A 19,068-nucleotide genomic window follows, 5' to 3' on the forward strand; every position below is an offset into this window, starting at 1 on the left:
GAGGTCACCTATTCTACAATTTGCTTCAGACTCTGGACCTAAAGAAGTCCCCAATCTACAGTCTGAACCAAACCTAAAGAGGGCACCCACTCTACAAATTGCTCCAGACCTAAAAAGTCAACAGAGTACCTCAGACTCCGGACCCATATCTAAAGAAGCTTCCTCTGAACATTCTGCTACAGGATCTTGACTAAAATATAAAAAAAATCCCATCTATACATATTGCTTTACATTTTGGACTAAGGCCTAAAGAAGACTACAGTCTGCTACAGACTTCGGACCTAGACCTAAAGAAGCTCACAGTCTACAGTTTGATCCAGACCTAAAGAGGGCATCCACTCTACACTTTGCTCCAGACCCTAGACCCAGACCTAAAGAAGTCTACAGTCTGCCACAGACTCCTTACCTAGCCCTAAAGAGGTCACTAACTCTACAATTTGCTCCAGCCTTCAGTCCCGGACTAAAGAAGCTCCCAGTCTCTGTCAGACTCTGGACCTAGAACTAAAGAGGTTACCATCTCTACAATTTGCCCCAGACTTCAAGAAATCTACATTCTGCCGCAAACCAAAAGAGGCCCCCCCAGTCTACACTTTGCTCTAGGATCCAAACCAAGATCTAAAAATGTTAGTATTATATCTACTGCTTCAGAATTCACGTCCAGATTCAAAGAGACTCCCACTCTACAATCTTTGACCATACTCTGGACCCGGGCCCAAAGAGGTCCCCACTATACAATCTGCTTCAGACTTAGGCGGGCTTTGCACGTTGCGACATCGCAAGCCGATGCTGCGATGTCGCACGCGATAGTCCCCGCCCCCGTCGCAGCAGCGATATCTTGTGATTTCTGGCGTAGCGAACATTATCGCTACGCCAGCTTCACATGTACTCACCTATCCTGCGACGTCGCTCTGGCCAGCGTCCCGCCTCCTTCCTAAGGGGGCGGGTCGTACAATGTCACAGCGACGTCACACGGCAGGCGGCCAATCAAAGCGGAGGGGCGGAGATGAGCAGGATGTAAACATCCCGCCCACCTTCTTCCTTCCGTATACCCGCCGGTGGCAGGTAAAGTGATGTTCCTCGCTCCTGCGACTTCACACACAGCGATGTGTGCTGCCGCAAGAACGAGGAACAACATCGTACCTGTCGCTGCAGCGTAATTATGAAAAAGTCGGAGCCTACACCGATGATACGATAACGATGCTTTTGCGCTCGTTAATCGTATCATCTAGGATTTACACCCTACGATGTCGAAAGAGACGCCGGATATGCGTCACTTTCGATTTGACCCCACCGACATCGCACATGCGATGTTGCAACGTGCAAAGCCGCCCTTAGACTTAAAGAGGCCACCAAAATACAAAATCTAGACCAAAATCTAAAAAAAAGCCTCTACTATAGATTTTGCTCAAGGATTAGGCTCTATATCTAAAGAAATCTTTTTATTAAAGAATCTGACCCCAGATCTAAAGAGGCCCCGACTATACAATCTGACCTAAAGCGTAAAATTGAATTTGGCACTCGAGCTGAAGACTCAGTAGAATTTATTCAATGTAATCCAAGCCACAAAAGTTTCGATACAGAGAATGGACCTTCATCAGTGCTGAAAATACATCATGGTTTATCCATGCAAAAAATAAAAACATGAAATATGGGAAACAAAAAGGCAATCCATCACAGTCTTGTGGGAATGTGCTCCTGAGGCTGGGCAATTTGTGTTCTTTAGGATTACCCGGAATCAATTCTTCTACGTTTTCACCTTAATTGAGTGCCAAGTTCTATTTTATCTAAGACCTAAAGAGCTCTGCACTATAAAGTCTTATGATCTAGATCTCAAAAATTCCCACACTATTCAATCTTCTCCAGGAACCAGACCCAGATCTAAGAAGAAGCCCCCACTGTGTAATCTACACGGGGCTCTGGCCCCAGATCCAAAGATGCCACAACTATAATCTGTGGTGTAATCCTGACCCAGATCTAAAGAGGTCCCCACTATACAATTTGCCACTGACCCAAATAGGACCCCACTATACACTGTGCCCCAGGATCCGGACATGGATATTACATGTAATTAAAAGGACTATTCTATTCATTGGGGGATCTCGTGTCTCGGCATTGCCCCACATGCACATTTTTGGGTTGAGATTATGGAAAGCTATGGCAAAGTCTGATCTGCTTCTAGAAGTAGATCTGATTGTTCTTCACAGATAAATCTGTTATAATTGATGATTTTGAGCTCAGATTGTTACACTTTTCTGAAGTAATTCATACATAGATACTCATCCGTGGTCCTAGGATTTGTGGTTCTTTCAATGAGCTGCACGGCGTTCACATGACTAGTGGGATTATCTATCTCACACCCCAAATACCAACTCATAACATGGGCAAGTGATATTAGATTGTGAGCTCCTGGGCTCAATGACGATGGAGTGACCATTCTGTTTACACTGCTGTGGGTCACATCTCGGTCCACTTTATGACTGACCTTCACTTGGAGAGAACGGGTCATCGGCAGCGTTGAGGCAGAGCACAGGTGTCTTGATCTTCTGCAGCTTGTCATGAGGGCTGGCATCATGGTAATATTCATCACATGAGCCGTAACCAAACACGACCGACGTGTACCGCTCATCAAACTCCCGGATGGAGCGAGACTGAAACAAAAGAAGGAAACCGATGAAGGAGTGAAGAGCATCTTGTGTAGGATTCTGCTCCGGGCCGTGGCTCCTCAGCCTCTCACGCACTGCATCTAGGAGCAGTCTCTTGTTTTTCCCCCACCTGATTCCTTTACAGTCCATTGAGGTATTTACGAAGTTACAGTCTATGGATACAACCTGTGCTAAATGACCAGATTGTACAGTATATATGGCAAGAACAGTTTCCACTCATGCAGTGGACGGAGTGCACCAGTGTGCGAATGGGAGACAATGGGGTCACGGGTGTAATGCTTCACCATTGAATACTCTACCGTTTTTCTTAAATTTACAATTATTTTTTTCTTTTTTGCCAGTGTATAAAGTGTGAACTGAAATAAGATGAGCCCGACTGAAAGTGTGCAGGTTGTGTCTTTTAGTGATGGATACAAGGGTCACTTATAGCTCCGTTCTCACATTACATCTCCACTGCGGACCTCCTGCACCAGCAATTTCCACTACACATCTTGTAAAGAAGACGCGAGAGCCGCATATTTCATACTCCACATCCACAGCATTAACCGACAGACTTCTTCTGTCTGCAGTGATTCCCCGCATGTAAGCTTAGCCTATATCTAAGAAAATGAGACCTCCAACAAGTGTGGAGACCTCTAGAATAATATTGTCCACATAGACGTCTCAGATTTGTGCAGCTTCTCACCTGTAAGATATAGTCAACATCGAGGGCTTTACCAATTATGTCACGGAACCTAGAAAACAAAAGTCGCTGAAAGTTTGAAAGATGCGGAGAGCTGGGGAAAAGAGACCAGAGGTCGAAGACACAATAGAGAGATCCAGAGCGGTCAGGAAAAAAGAAGAAAAGAAACCAGGGTTTGAGGACACAATAGAGGGAGCCTGAGATCTGGGGAAAGTGGAAGAAAAGAGACCAGGGGCTGAGGACACGATGGGGAGATCCTGAGAGGTGGGGAAAAGAAACCACGGGTCAAGGACAAGATAGAGATCCAGAGACCTGTGGAAAGGGAAGAAAATAGACCAGGGCTGAAAAAATAATGGAGAGCCAGAAAAAAGACCAGGGGCCGAGAGCACGATAGAGAGACCTTGAGAGGTGGGGAAAAAGAAGAAAAGAAACCGGGGTTTGAGGATATGATAGAGAGATCCTGAGATCAGGGGAAAGTGGAAGAAAAGAGACCAGGGGCTGAGGACACGATGGGGAGATCCTGAGAGGTGGGGAAAGGGAAGTAAAAAGACCAGGGGCTGAGAGAGCACGATGGAGAGATCCTGAGATCTGGGGAAAAAGAAGAAAAGAAACCAGGGTACAAAAACAAGATAAAGAGATGCTGACAGCTGGGGAAAGTGGAAGAAAAGAAACCAGGGGTCGAGGACACAATAGAGGGAACCTGAGATGTTCGGAAAGTGGAAGAAAAGAGACCAGGGGCTGAGGACACGATGGAGAGATCCAGAGAGGTTGGGAAAAATAAGAAAAGAAACCAGGGGTCAAGGACAAGCTAAAGAGATCCTGAGAGGTGGGGAAAGGGAAGAAAAGAGACCGGGGGCTGAGGACACGATGGAGAGATTCAGAGAGGTTGGGAAAAGAAGAAAAGAAACCAGGGTTCAAGGGATAGAGGGCGCCTGAGAGGTGGGGAAAGTGGAAGAAAAGAGACCAGGGGCTGAGGACACAATGGTGAGATCCTGAGAGGTGGGGAAAAAGAAACCAGGGGTCAATGACAAGGTAGAGATCCAGAGACCTGGGGAAAGGGAAGAAAATAGACCAGGGCTGAAAAAATAATGGAGAGACAGAAAAAAGACCAGGGGCCGAGAGCACGATAGAGAGACCTTGAGAGGTGGGGAAAAAGAAGAAAAGAAACCAGGGTTTGAGGATATGATAGAGAGATCCTGAGATCAGGGGAAAGTGGAAGAAAAGAGACCAGGGGATGAGGACACAATGGAGAGATCCTTCTGAGAGCTGGGGAAAGGGAAGTAAAAAGACCAGGGACTGAGAGCCCGATGGAGAGATCCTGAGAGCTGGGGAAATAGAAGAAAAGAAACCAGGGGTCAAAAACAAGATAAAGAGATGCTGACAGCTGACAAAAGTGGAAGAAAAGAAACCAGGGGTCGAGGACACGATGGGGAGATCCTGAGATATGGGGAAAGGGAAAAAAACAGGGGCTGAGACCATGATGGAGAGATTCTGGGAGGTGCGGAAAAAGAAGAAAAGAAACCAAGGGTCAAGTACAAGATAGAGAGATCCTAAGACTGGGGAAAGGGAAGAAAATAGACCAGGGGCTGAGGAAATAATGGAGAGACAGAAAAAAGACCAGGGGCCGAGAGCACGATAGAGAGATCCTGAGATCTGGGGAAAAAGAAGAAAAGAAACCAGGAGTCAAAAACAAGATAAAGAGATGCTGACAGCTGACGAAAGTGGAAGAAAAGAAACCAGGGGTCGATGACACAATAGAGGGAACCTGAGATGTTCGGAAAGTGGAAGAAAAGGGACCAGGGGCTGAGGACACGATTGAGAAATCCAGAGAGGTTGGGAAAAATAAGAAAAAAGAACAGGGGTCAAGGACAAGATAAAGAGATCCTGAGAGGTGGGGAAAGTGGAAGAAAAGAGACCAGGGGCTGAGGACACGATGGAGAGATCCATAGAGGTTGGGAAAAAGAAGAAAAGAAACCAGGGGTCGAGGACAAGATAAAGAGATCCTGAGAGGTGGGGAATGGGAAGAAAAGAGACCAGGGGCTGAGGACACGATTGAAACATGCTGAGATGCTGGAGAAGAGGAAGAAGAGAGCCTAGGGGCTGAACACACAATGGAGAGATGGGAATAAGAGAGGCTAGGAGCTGAGGACACGATGGAGAGAGGCCGAGAGCTGGGGAAAGGAAAGAAAAGAAGCTGAGGGCCAAAGATACAATGGAGAGACGCTGAGAGCTGGGGAAGGGGAAGAAAAGAGACAGGGGGCTGAGGACACGATGGAGAGATCCATAGAGGTTGGGAAAAAGAAGAAAAGAAACCAGGGGTCGAGGACAAGATAAAGAGATCCTGAGAGGTGGGGAATGGGAAGAAAAGAGACCAGGGGCTGAGGACACGATTGAAACATGCTGAGATGCTGGAGAAGAGGAAGAAGAGAGCCTAGGGGCTGAACACACAATGGAGAGATGGGAATAAGAGAGGCTAGGAGCTGAGGACACGATGGAGAGAGGCCGAGAGCTGGGGAAAGGAAAGAAAAGAAGCTGAGGGCCAAAGATACAATGGAGAGACGCTGAGAGCTGGGGAAGGGGAAGAAAAGAGACAGGGGGCTGAGGACACGATGAAGAGAGGCTGAGAGGTTGTGAAAGTGAAGATAAGAGGCTAGGAGCTAAGTCATGATGGAGAAGCTGCTGCTAAGATGTCTCTTACTTGTTCACCGTGTCCCGGAGTGTGATAACCAGTGAGCGATTGAATAACCGGTAGTTTAGTGGCTGCTCCAGGGAACTGGTGGACACAAAGACATTCCACGGGGTGGAGAAGACCAGAGCTGCACAGAGCTGAGATTTGTGACCAGTTGCAGCCAAATAATTTAACAGCAACATTCTAAAAAGTGAGAAAAAATGTATTTGTGTTAGTGAAAAGAGGATGCGTGATGGTGAGCAGAGTTAATATTTGTGATGAAAAATAACAGGGTTCATGTATGCGATGGTCAGGAAGCAAGGTCAATCACAAGCAGTTCCAATGATGATGGTCAGGAGCGGGGTCAATACATATGATGGTCAGAAGCGAGATCTTTACAGGAGATGGCGGTCAGGAGCGGGTTCAGTACAGATAATGACGGTCAGGAGCGGGGTCAGTACAGGTAATGACTGTCAGGAGCGGGGTCAGTACAGGTAATAACTGTCAGGAGCGAGGTCAGTACAGGTAATGACTGTCAGGAGCGGGGTCAGTACAGGTAATGACTGTCAGGAGCGGGTTCAGTACAGGTAATGACTGTCAGGAGCGGGTTCAGTACAGGTAATGACTGTCAGGAGCGGGGTCAGTACAGGTAATGACTGTCAGGAGCGGGTTCAGTACAGGTAATGACTGTCAGGAGCGGGTTCAGTACAGGTAATGACTGTCAGGAGCGGGGTCAGTACAGGTAATGACTGTCAGGAGCGGGTTCAGTACAGGTAATGACTGTCAGGAGCGGGTTCAGTACAGGTAATGACTGTCAGGAGCGGGTTCAGTACAGGTAATGACTGTCAGGAGCGGAGTCAGTACAGGTAATGACTGTCAGGAGCGGGGTCAGTACAGGTAATGACGGTCAGGAGCGGGGTCAGTACAGGTAATGACTGTCAGGAGCGGGTTCAGTACAGGTAATGACTGTCAGGAGCGGGTTCAGTACAGGTAATGACTGTCAGGAGCGGGTTCAGTACAGGTAATGACTGTCAGGAGCGGAGTCAGTACAGGTAATGACTGTCAGGAGCGGGGTCAGTACAGGTACAGGTAATGACGGTCAGGAGCGGGGTCAGTACAGGTAATGACGGTCAGGAGCGGGGTCAGTACAGGTGATGACGGTCAGGAGCGGGGTCAGTACAGGTGATGACGGTCAGGAGCGGGGTCAGTACAGGTGATGACGGTCAGGAGCGGGGTCAGTACAGGTGATGACGGTCAGGAGCGGGGTCAGTACAGGTGATGACGGTCAGGAGCGGGGTCAGTACAGGTAATGACTGTCAGGAGCGGGGTCAGTACAGGTAATGACTGTCAGGAGCGGGGTCAGTACAGGTAATGACTGTCAGGAGCGGGGTCAGTACAGGTAATGACAGTCAGGAGCGGGGTCAGTACAGGTAATGACGGTCAGGAGCGGGGTCAGTACAGGTGATGACGGTCAGAAGCGAGATCTGTACAGGTGATGGCGGTCAGGAGCGGGGTCAGTACAGGTAATGATGGTCAGAAGCGAGATCTGTACAGGTGATGGCGGTCAGGAGCGGGGTCACTACAGGTAATGACTGTCAGGAACGGGGTCAGTACAGGTGATGACTGTCTGGAGCACTGTCAGTACAGGTGATGACGGTCAGGAGCGGGGTCAGTACAGGTGATGACGGTCAGGAGCGGGGTCAGTACAGGTGATGACGGTCAGGAGCGGGGTCAGTACAGGTGATGACGGTCAGGAGCGGGGTCAGTACAGGTGATGACGGTCAGGAGCGGGGTCAGTACAGGTGATGACAGTTATGAGCTGGGTTAGTACAAGTGATGATGGTCAGCAATGTCAGTACAGGTGATGACGGTCAGGAGCGGGGTAAGTCCAGGCTATGACAGTCAAAAGTGGGGTCAGTACAGGTGATGACAGTTATGAGCTGGGTTAGTACAAGTGATGATGGTCAGCAATGTCAGTACAGGTGATGACGGTCAGGAGCGGGGTAAGTCCAGGCTATGACAGTCAAAAGTGGGGTCAGTACAGGTGATGACGGTCAGGAGCGGGGTCAGTACAGGTGATGACGGTCAAGAGCGGGGTAAGTCCAGGCTATGACAGTCAAAAGCGGGGTCAGTACAGGTGATGACGGTCAGGATTGGGGTCAGTACAGGGTTAGTATCTGCTTTTGTTGTGACTGGAGCATAGTGTAAAGGTCATTTATAGTCGCTCGGTGTTATCCTTGTAGATGATGTTCAGCTGGATGTACCAGGAGGGCAGTGCCAGGTCCTAGTCACATCTTTCAAGTGACACCATTTATCACCCGACCCCAAGTGTTGTCCATCATACCCACATCACAGGTTGGCTACAGATCTAGTTGCACCTGGAGGACCCTGGCTGTCATTCAAATCCATGAGGTATGGAGCATACTCACTCTTATAAGCCTGAAGACCTGATGCGCCACTTACCCTCCCATTGACACCCCCACAGCCACCAAAGGAGCTACAGGGAGGCAGTTGTGGACATGGTTGACCACCCAGGCCAGGTCTTCTGTGTTGGCTGCACAGAAAGTGCGATGAGTCTGTGGAGACATGGAAAATGTCACCACCTTTCAACGTCTCCACATGGGTCATATGTGATGGCTACCTACCAGCAACTTCTCCCCTCCGAAGCCACGGTTATTAAACACAACGCACCTGTCAGGAAGGAGCAAAGACGCCATGTTAGGATGAATCACCAGCACCGCTTCATCCTGTGACCACCTCCCCAAAACCGCATCATTTGGGACCACCTCCTTGACACACATCATCCTGTTCACCACCTCCCCTGCACCACATCATCCTGTGACCATCTCCTCGGCACCACATCATCCTGTGTTGACCTCCTCGGCACCACATCATCCTGTGACCACATACTCGGCAACAAATCAGACTGTGACCACCTCCCCAGAACAGCAGCATCCTGTGACCACCTCTTTGACACACATCATCCTGTTCACCACCTCCCCAACGCTACATCATCCTGTGACCTCCTCCTCAGCACCACATCATCCTGTTCACCACCTCCCCAACGCCGCATCATCCTGTGACCTGCTCCTCAGCACCACATCATCCTGTTCACCACCTCCCCAACGCCGTATCATCCTGTGACCTCCTCCTCAGCACCACATCATCCTGTGACCACCTTCCCGGTACCGCATCATCCTGTGACCACATCCTCGGCACCTCCCCATCCTGTGACCACCTCCTCGGCACCGCATCATCCTGTGACCACCTTCCCGGTACCACATCATCCTGTGATCTCCTCCTCGGCACCGCACCATCCTGTGACCTCCTCAGCACCGCACCATTTTGTGACAACCTCCTTGACACACATAATTCTGTTCACCACCTCCTGAGCACCGCATCGTCCTGTGACCACCTCCTTGACACACATCATTCTGTGGCCACCTGCTCCACACTGAATAATCCTGTAGTCACATCCCTGGCACGGCATCATCCTGTGAACACCTATTCGGCAGCGAATCATCCTGTGGTCACATCCTTGGCACTGCATCATCCTGTGTCCACTCACCTGTAGCCATCGCTGCGGGCCTGGCTCACCAGGTGCAGTATATAAGACTGCTGACTGTTTCCAGTGATGCCTGGCAGTAGGATAACAGTGGGCCGAGAGGTAGAATCCGGAAAGTGGGAACTCTCTTCATTGTCTATCCAGTCCAAGGATATCTGGCCCCCATCCTCAGTGCTGATGACCTCACTGCATGGAGAAACCACAAGGTGACAGTAATAATTATGGAGGACTCCATGCACTCACATGACATCTTCAGGTATGTGAACAATGAGTGCAGGAGGGGTCACATACTTTCTGTAGGACACATGAGGTTTGGAGACCAACATGGCCCCCACAATGGTCTGTAGTCGTCCTCCATGGCACCAGAAAGTCGGGCAGAACTTTTCCATCACTACTGGACAGTGAGACTCCAGGAACTGGCGCAAGGGCCCCGAGGACACCAGGCGCGGTCTCTACAAGGACAGCAGAGATAAATCTACCAACATGGCAGAGATACAGGGAGAGTAAGAGAAGTAACATACAAATCATTTAGCAAAAATGGAATGTCTTATACATAGGATCTCTCTAGAGTGCACTGAGGGGTCCAGAGAGAAGACAGATCAGGAGATGTTACTAGTGCTCTAGAGGGCGACATCTGGAAGAGGGGAAACAGGTCTAAAGAAGGAGAAGAGTCTGGTGCAGGAGGAGGAGAACAGGATTCTGGAAAAGAACAGAAAAGTCTAGTGGAGGAGGACAAAGGAGTCAGAAGGACAAAGGAGTCTGGAGAAGAACAGAGGATTATGAAGAAAATGAGTTTGGGAGGCATGGAGAACAGAGGAGTCCAGAGGGAAGACAGATCAGGAGATGTTCATGTGCCTCTAAAGGGTGATATCTAGAAGAGGGGAAAAAGGGGTATAAAGAAGGAGAATAGTCTGGTGCAGGAGGAGAGAGGATTCTAAAGGAGGACTGAGGAGTCTGAGGGTGGAGGAGAACAGAAGATTCTGGAAAAGAACAGAGGAGTCTAGTGGAGGAGGACAGAGGCGTCTGGAGAAGAACAGAGGAGTGTGGAAGATGGGGAGGACAAAGGCATCTGGAGGGAGGAGAATAGAGGAGTCCAGTGGGATGTTCATAAGGCTCTAGAGGGAGACATCTAGAACAGGAGTCAAAATAAGAAGAGTTTAGAGGAAGAGGGGATAGAGGAATCTACAAGAAAACAGAAGAGCCTGGAGAAGGAGGAGAACAGAGAAGTCTGGAGAAGAACAGAGGCGTTTGAAGGAGGAGGACAGAGGGGTCTGGAGTGAGTAGGACAGAGAAGTCTGGAGGAGGAAGAGGACATAGAAGTCTGAAGGAAAAAAACAGAGAAGTCTAGAAAAGGACAGAGAAGTCTGGGGAGGATAACAGAGAAGTCTGGGGAGGGGGAGAACAAAGGAGTCTGGAGGAGGACAGAGAGGTTTGGAGAAGAACAGAGAAGTCTGAAGGAGGAGGACAAAGGGGCTTGGAGGGAGTAGGATAGAGAAGTCTGGAGGAGGAGAGGAACAGATGAGTCGAGAGAAGATCAGAGAAGTCTGGGAGAGGACAGAGACATCTGGAGGAGGATGACAGAGGAGTCTGGGGAGGACAGATCAATGATCTCTAGTCTTTGGTTAGTTCTCTGTTGTATGGGATTCTTGATTACAAAGAGTGGCACAGACCACGTGAAGTGCAGGCGGTTCTGCTGCAGTTTTCGTGGGTCACTTCAGCTACTGCAGGTTTTATGATTCTAAACACTTAGTGAAACCTGAATCTAAAGAATAAGTGAGAAATAGAGGACAGGTCGGGAGGAGGAGGGGCCGGAGGATTGAGAAGATGGGGTCAGGATCAGAGCAGAAGCTCCGCAACCAAGTACTGACCCGACATATCTGTGTCCAGTAATAGAGCAGCCAGCTCACCCCAACACCCAGAAACAGGGGGGTCCAGCCAAAAGGTGGGACCTCAGGTGGGACCTCCTGCATGTCTCCTGCTGCCGCCTGAGGAAGAGAAGCACAGACTGCACAAAAAGCAGCAGAAACAATGTAACAATCATCAGCAGAAAGAATGTAACAATGAGATGATGGCTGTCACACAGCCCCTGCTCCACTGTACCCTGCACCCCTCTATCCTGCACCACTGTACCCCTCTATCCTGCACCCCTCTATCCTGCACCCCTCTATCCTGCACCCCTCAATCCTGCACCCCTCAATCCTGCACCCCTCTATCCTGTACCCCTCTATCCTGCACCACTGTACCCTGCACCCCTCTATCCTGCACCCCTCTATCCTGCACCACTGTACCCTGCACCCCTCTATCCTGCACCCCTCTATCCTGCACCCCTCTATCCTGCAACCTTCTATCCTGCACCACTGTACTCTGCACCACTGTACCCTGCACCCCTCTATCCTGCACCCCTCTATCCTGCACCCCTCTATCCTGCACCCCTCTATCCTGCACCCCTGTACCCTGCACCACTGTACCCTGCACCATTGTACCCTGCACCCCTCTATCCTGCACCACTGTACCCTGCACCACTGTACCCTGCACCCCCCTCTATCCTGCACCACTTTACCCTGCACCCCTCTACCCTGCACCACTGTACCCTGTACCCCTCTATCCTGCACCACTCTACCCTGCACTCCTCTACCCTGCACCACTGTACCCTGCACCCCTCTATCCTGCACCCCTCTATCCTGCACCACTGTACCCTGTACCCCTCTATCCTGCACCACTGTACCCTGTACCACTGTACCCTGCACCACTGTACCCTGCACCCCTCTACCCTGCACCCCTCTACCCTGCACCACTGTACCCTGCACCCCTCTATCCTGCACCACTGTACGCCTCTATCCTGCACCGCTCTATCCTGCACCCCTCTATCCTGCACCCCTCAATCCTGCACCCCTCAATCCTGCACCCCTCAATCCTGCACCCTCTATCCTGCACCCCTCTATCCTGCACCCCTCTATCCTGCACCACTGTACCCTGCACCCCTCTATCCTGCACCCCTCTATCCTGCACTCCTCTATCCTGCACCCCTGTACCCTGCACCCCTGTACCCTGCACCCCTGTACCCTGCATCCCTGTACCCTGCACCCCTCTATCCTGCACCACTGTACCCTGCACCCCTGTACCCTGCACCACTGTACCCTGCACCATTGTATCCTGCACCCCTCTATCCTGCACCACTGTACCCTGCACCCCCCCTCTATCCTGCACCACTTTACCCTGCACCCCTCTACCCTGCACCACTGTACCCTGTACCCCTCTATCCTGCACCACTGTACCCTGCACTCCTCTACCCTGCACCACTCTACCCTGCACCCCTCTATCCTGCACCCCTCTATCCTGCACCACTGTACCCTGTACCCCTCTATCCTGCACCACTGTACCCTGTACCCCTCTATCTTGCACCACTGTACCCTGTACCACTGTACCCTGCACCACTGTACCCTGCACTTTACCCTGCACCCCTCTATCCTGCACCCCTCTACCCTGCACCACTGTACCCTGCACTTTACCCTGCACCCCTCTACCCTGCACCCCTCTACCCTGCACCACTGTACCCTGCACCACTTTACCCTGCACCACTTTACCCTGCACCACTGTACCCTGCACCCCTCTACCCTGCACCACTGTACCCTGCACCACTGTACCCTGCACCCCTCTACCCTGCACCCCTCTATCCTGCACCACTGTATCCTGCACCCCTCTATCCTGCACCACTTTACCCTGCACCCCTCTATCCTGCACCACTGTATCCTGCACCCCTGTACCCTGCACCACTTTACCCTGCACCCCTCTATCCTGCACCACTGTACCCTGCACCACTTTACCCTGCACCCCTCTGTCCTGCACCACTCTATCCTGCACCCCTCTATCCTGCACCACTGTACCCTGTACCACTTTACCCTACACCCCTCTATCCTGCACCACTGTATCCTGCACCCCTCTATCCTGCACCACTTTACCCTGCACCCCTCTATCCTGCACCCTGCACCCCTCTATCCTGCACCACTGTACCCTGCACCCCTCTATCCTGCACCCTGCACCCCTCTATCCTGCACCACTGTACCCTGCACCCCTCTATCCTGCACCCTTCTATCCTGCACCACTGTACCCTGCACCATTGTACCTTGCAGCACTGTGCTCCGGCTCTAGAGTTCAGTCCTGGGCTTCCTCTGAATGTGACAGCGCAGACACTCACATCATGCACTGGCACAAGCCCTGCCCACACGACACCTCTGCAGCCATCTTTCTAATGGGAAGCTTTGTTAACCCCTCAGTGTCCAGAGAGCAGGACGTCATGCCAGAAGGAAAGTAAAGCCATTCATGCATTTACTATAGAAACTCCTGCTTCAGTGTAATAAATACTGCAGAGAACAATAGTAATGTAACAATGATAAAACAGTGGAGAATTCTAATAATAGAATCCAGAGAACAATAGTAATGTAACAATGATAAAACAGTGGAGAATTCTAATAATAGAATCCAGAGAACAATAATAATGTAACAATGATAAAACAGTGGAGAATTCTAATACTAGAATACAGAGAACAATAATAATGTAACAATGATAAAACAGTGGAGAATTCTAATAATAGAATACAGAGAACAATAATAATGTAACAATGATAAAACAGTGAAGAATTCTAATAATAGAATACAGAGAACAATAATAATGTAACAATGATAAAACAGTGAAGAATTCTAATAATAGAATACAGAGAACAATAATAATGTAACAATGATAAAACAGTGGAGAATTCTAATACTAGAATACAGAGAACAATAATAATGTAACAATGATAAAACAGTGAAGAATTCTAATAATAGAATACAGAGAACAATAGTAATGTAACAATGATAAAACAGTGGAGAATTCTAATAATAGAATACAGAGAACAATACTAATGTAACAATGATAAAACAGTGGAGAATTCTAATAATAGAATACAGAGAACAATAATAATGTAACAATGATAAAACAGTGGAGAATTCTGATAATAGAATACAGAGAACAATAATAATGTAACAATGATAAAACAGTGAAGAATTCTAATAATAGAATACAGAGAACAATAATAATGTAACAATGATAAAACAGTGGAGAATTCTAATAATAGAATACAGAGAACAATAATAATGTAACAATGATAAAACAGTGAAGAATTCTAATAATAGAATACAGAGAACAATAATAATGTAACAATGATAAAACAGTGAAGAATTCTAATAATAGAATACAGAGAACAATAATAATGTAACAATGATAAAACAGTGGAGAATTCTAATAATAGAATACAGAGAACAATAATAATGTAACAATGATAAAACAGTGGAGAATTCTGATAATAGAATACAGAGAACAATAATAATGTAACAATGATAAAACAGTGGAGAATTCTAATACTAGAATACAGAGAACAATAATAATGTAACAATGATAAAACAGTGGAGAATTCTAATACTAGAATACAGAGAACAATAATAATGTAACAATGATAAAACAGTGAAGAATTCTAATACTAGAATACAGAGAACAATAATAATGTAACAATGATAAAACAGTGGAGAATTCTAATAATAGAATACAGAGAACAATAATAATGTAACAATGATAAAACAGTGGAGAATTCTAATAATAGAATACAGAGAACAATAATAATGTAACAATGATAAAACAGTGGAGAATTCTAATAATAGAATACAGAGAACAATAATAATGTAACAATGATAAAACAGTGGAGAATTCTAATAATAGAATACAGAGAACAATAATAATGTAACAATGATAAAACAGTGGAGAATTCTAATAATAGAATACAGAGAACAATAATAATGTAACAATGATAAAACAGTGGAGAATTCTAATAATGTGATAATCCAGAGAACAATAATAATGTAACAATGATAAAACAGTGGAGAATTCTAATAATAGAATACAGAGAACAATAGTAATGTAACAATGATAAAACAGTGGAGAATTCTAATAATAGAATACAGAGAACAATAATAATGTAACAATGATAAAACAGTGGAGAATTCTAATAATAGAATACAGAGAACAATAATAATGTAACAATGATAAAACAGTGAAGAATTCTAATAATAATGTGATAATCCAGAGAACAGCAATAGTCATAGATATAGAAGCTACAGAAAAATAATAATAACATAATACTACAGAGCAGTATAAGGCCGGCTTCAGACATCCGTGTGTAATCAAGATCTAGTCACATGCATGGTTATAGTCACAAGTGTGACATCCGTGTTTACACATGTGTGACAGGTCCCGGAGAAAACACGTGTCTGTGAAATAAACAGATGCTCCATATTTACCTGCTGCCTCCGGCTCCTGACTCCAGCTCTGCTGCCTCCGGCTCCTGACTCCAGCTCTGCTGCCTCCGGCTCCTGACTCCAGCTCTGCTGCCTCCGGCTCCTGACTCCAGCTCTGCTGCCTCCGTCTCCTGACTCCGGCTCTGCTGCCTCCGGCTCCTGACTCCGGCTCTGCTGCCTCCGTCTCCTGACTCCAACTCTGCTGCCTCCGGCTCCTGACTCTGGCTCTGCTGCCTCCGGCTCCTGACTCCGGCTCTGCTGCCTCCGGCTCCTGACTCCGGCTCTGCTGCCTCCGGCTCCTGACTCCGGCTTCTGACTCCGGCTCTGCTGCCTCCGGCTCCTGCCTCCGGCTCTGCTGCCTCCGGCTCCTGACTCCGGCTCCTGACTCCGGCTCTGCTGCCTCCGGCTCCTGACTCCGGCTCTGCTGCCTCCGGCTCTTCTGACTCCGGCTCTGCTGCCTCCGGCTCCTGACTCCGGCTCTGCTGCCTCCGGCTCCTGACTCCGGCTTCTGACTCCGGCTCTGCTGCCTCCGGCTCCTGACTCCGGCTCTGCTGCCTCCGGCTCCTGACTCCGGCTCTGCTGCCTCCGGCTCCTGACTCCGGCTCTGCTGCCTCTGGCTCCTGACTCCGGCTCTGCTGCCTCCAGCTCCTGACTCCGCTCATTATATTCGTCGATTATTCACCGCACTCAGGACCTTGAAACCGGATCAGCGCGGGGACAGCACCGCCGAAGACAGCACCACGGGGACAGGTGAGTGTTCTGCAAGCACAGTGACATCCAGGAGTTCCCAATTAACTCTGATGACCCCCCTGCGAACCCCGCGCTACAGCTTCACGAGTTCATTGGGAACTGTGGTGAGTCCCCGATGCTGTCCCCGCGATGTTCCGGCTTCCATGTTCTCATCACACACACACACGTATACACTGAGCACATATACACACACATATGTATACACATAGCGCACACACATGTATACACTGAACACATACACACACACTCTGCTGTATACTCACTGAGCGATGTGGTCACCGGCACTGAAGTCCCCAGCGCTGCTCCAGCTTCAAGCTCCACAGAGCACTGAATATTCAGAGAGTATAATGAGCGGGGGTCAGGAGCGGGGGTCAGGAGCGGGAGGCAGCAGAGCCGGAGAGAGGTAAATACAGTATAGAAAATCTTTTTATTAAAAAGACCCGTGTTTTCTCCGGTCCGTGTCACACTGATGTCACACGGATCACATCAGTGTGCGATCTGTGTAGCACCCGTGCTGCCGGAGAAAAACGGACATGCGTGTGTGCGTGCGGAGTCATGAGAGGTCACACGGTCTGTGTGAAAACACGAACGTGTGATTATCAGCAAATAATAACATGGGTACGTGTGGCATCCGTTTTAAAAATGTATGTCACACGTACCTAAAACACGGACGTCTGACACTGTGGCAGATCTGTGACAGATCTGTGGCAGATCTGTGGTAGATCTGTGGCAGATCTGTGGTAGATCTGTGGTAGATCTGTGGTAGATCTGTGGTAGATCTGTGGTAGATCTGTGGTAGATCTGTGGTTGCAGTGAAATTGTGGACAATCAGTGCCAGGTTTGTGGCTGTGTACAAATGGAACAATATGTCCATGATTTCACTGCAACCACAGATCTGCCAAAGATTTATCTCTGTGTGTGACGGGGCCTTTAGACTATGTTTTGAGGAGAAAAAGGGGTCTTCACTGCATAACCTTCAGCTTTCTCTTGGGTCTCTGCAGTGTAACCTTCAGCTTTCTCTTGGGTCTCCGCAGTGTCACCTTCAGCTTTCTCTTGGGGCTCCACAGTGTCACCTTCAGCTTTCTCTTGGGTCTCCGCAGTGTCACCTTCAGCTTTCTATTGGTTCTCTGCAGTGTCACCTTCAGCTTTCTATTGGGTCTCTGCAGTGTCACCTTCAGCTTTCTCTTGGGTCTCCGCAGTGTCACCTTCAGCTTTCTCTCAGGTCTCTGCAGTGTCATCTTCAGCTTTCTCTTGGGTCTCCGCTGTGTCACCTTCAGCTTTCTCTTGGGTCTTCGCTGTGTCACCTTCAGCTTTCTCTTGGGTCTCTGCAGAGTCATCTTCAGCTTTCTCTTGGGTCTCCGCAGTGTCACCTTCAGCTTTCTCTTGGGTCTCTGCAGTGTCACCTTCAGCTTTCTCTTGGGTCTCCGCAGTGTCACCTTCAGCTTTCTCTTGGGGCTCTGCAGTGTCACATTCAGCTTTCTCTTGGGTCTCCGCAGTGTAACCTTCAGCTTTCTCTCAGGTCTCTGCAGTGTCATCTTCAGCTTTCTCTTGGGTCTCTGCAGTGTCACCTTCAGCTTTCTCTTGGGTCTCCACAGTGTCACCTTCAGCTTTTTCTTGGGTCTCCGCTGTGTCACCTTCAGCTTTCTCTTGGGTCTCCACAGTGTCACCTTCAGCTTTCTCTTGGGTCTCCGCAGTGTCACCTTCAGCTTTCTCTTGGGTCTTCGCTGTGTCACCTTCAGCTTTCTCTTGGGTCTCTGCAGAGTCATCTTCAGCTTTCTCTTGGGTCTCTGCAGTGTCACCTTCAGCTTTCTCTTGGGTCTCCGCAGTGTCACCTTCAGCTTTCTCTTGGGGCTCTGCAGTGTCACATTCAGCTTTCTCTTGGGTCTCCACAGTGTCACCTTCAGCTTTTTCTTGGGTCTCCGCTATGTCACCTTCAGCTTTCTCTTGGGTCTCCACAGTGTCACCTTCAGCTTTCTCTTGGGTCTCCGCAGTGTCACCTTCAGCTTTCTCTTGGGTCTCCGCAGTGTCACCTTCAGCTTTCTCTTGGGCCTCCGCAGTGTCACCTTCAGCTTTGTCTTGGGTCTCCGCAGTGTCATCTTCAGCTTTCTCTTGGGGCTCTGCAGAGTCACCGTCAGCTTTTTCTTGGGTCTCCGCAGTGTCACCTTCAGCTTTCTCTTGGGTCTCCACAGTGTCACCTTCAGCTTTCTCTTGGATCTCCGCAGTGTCACCTTCAGCTTTCTCTTGGCTCTCTGCAGTGTCACCTTCAGCTTTCTCTTGGGTTTCCGCAGTGTCACCTTCAGCTTTCTCTTGGCTCTCTGCAGTGTCACCTTCAGCTTTCTCTTGGGTCTCCGCTGTGTCACCTTCAGCTTTCTCTTGGGTCTCTGCAGTGTCACCTTCAGCTTTCTCTTGGGTC

The 19,068-nt window shown here is 48.8% G+C and overlaps 1 protein-coding gene across 1 annotated transcript in view; it reads right to left on the minus strand.

Moving 5' to 3' along the window:
- Positions 1–13,768, minus strand: part of LOC142267330 (phospholipase ABHD3-like) — a 16,834-nt gene extending 3,066 nt beyond the window's left edge. The window contains exons 1-9 of the mRNA XM_075332330.1: positions 13,702–13,768; positions 11,447–11,563; positions 9,870–10,030; positions 9,582–9,764; positions 8,659–8,704; positions 8,477–8,589; positions 6,044–6,217; positions 3,349–3,397; positions 2,483–2,648 (exon numbers count right to left, since the gene is read on the minus strand). Of these exons, the coding sequence (XP_075188445.1) occupies positions 2,483–2,648; positions 3,349–3,397; positions 6,044–6,217; positions 8,477–8,589; positions 8,659–8,704; positions 9,582–9,764; positions 9,870–10,030; positions 11,447–11,548 (994 nt within the window). The 5' untranslated portion in view covers positions 11,549–11,563; positions 13,702–13,768. The remainder of the gene's footprint in view (positions 1–2,482; positions 2,649–3,348; positions 3,398–6,043; positions 6,218–8,476; positions 8,590–8,658; positions 8,705–9,581; positions 9,765–9,869; positions 10,031–11,446; positions 11,564–13,701) is intronic.
- Between the last annotated feature and the right edge of the window lie 5,300 nt (positions 13,769–19,068).

Source organism: Anomaloglossus baeobatrachus, unplaced genomic scaffold (assembly GCF_048569485.1).
Source record: "Anomaloglossus baeobatrachus isolate aAnoBae1 unplaced genomic scaffold, aAnoBae1.hap1 Scaffold_2945, whole genome shotgun sequence".
Classification (NCBI taxonomy): domain Eukaryota; kingdom Metazoa; phylum Chordata; class Amphibia; order Anura; family Aromobatidae; genus Anomaloglossus; species Anomaloglossus baeobatrachus.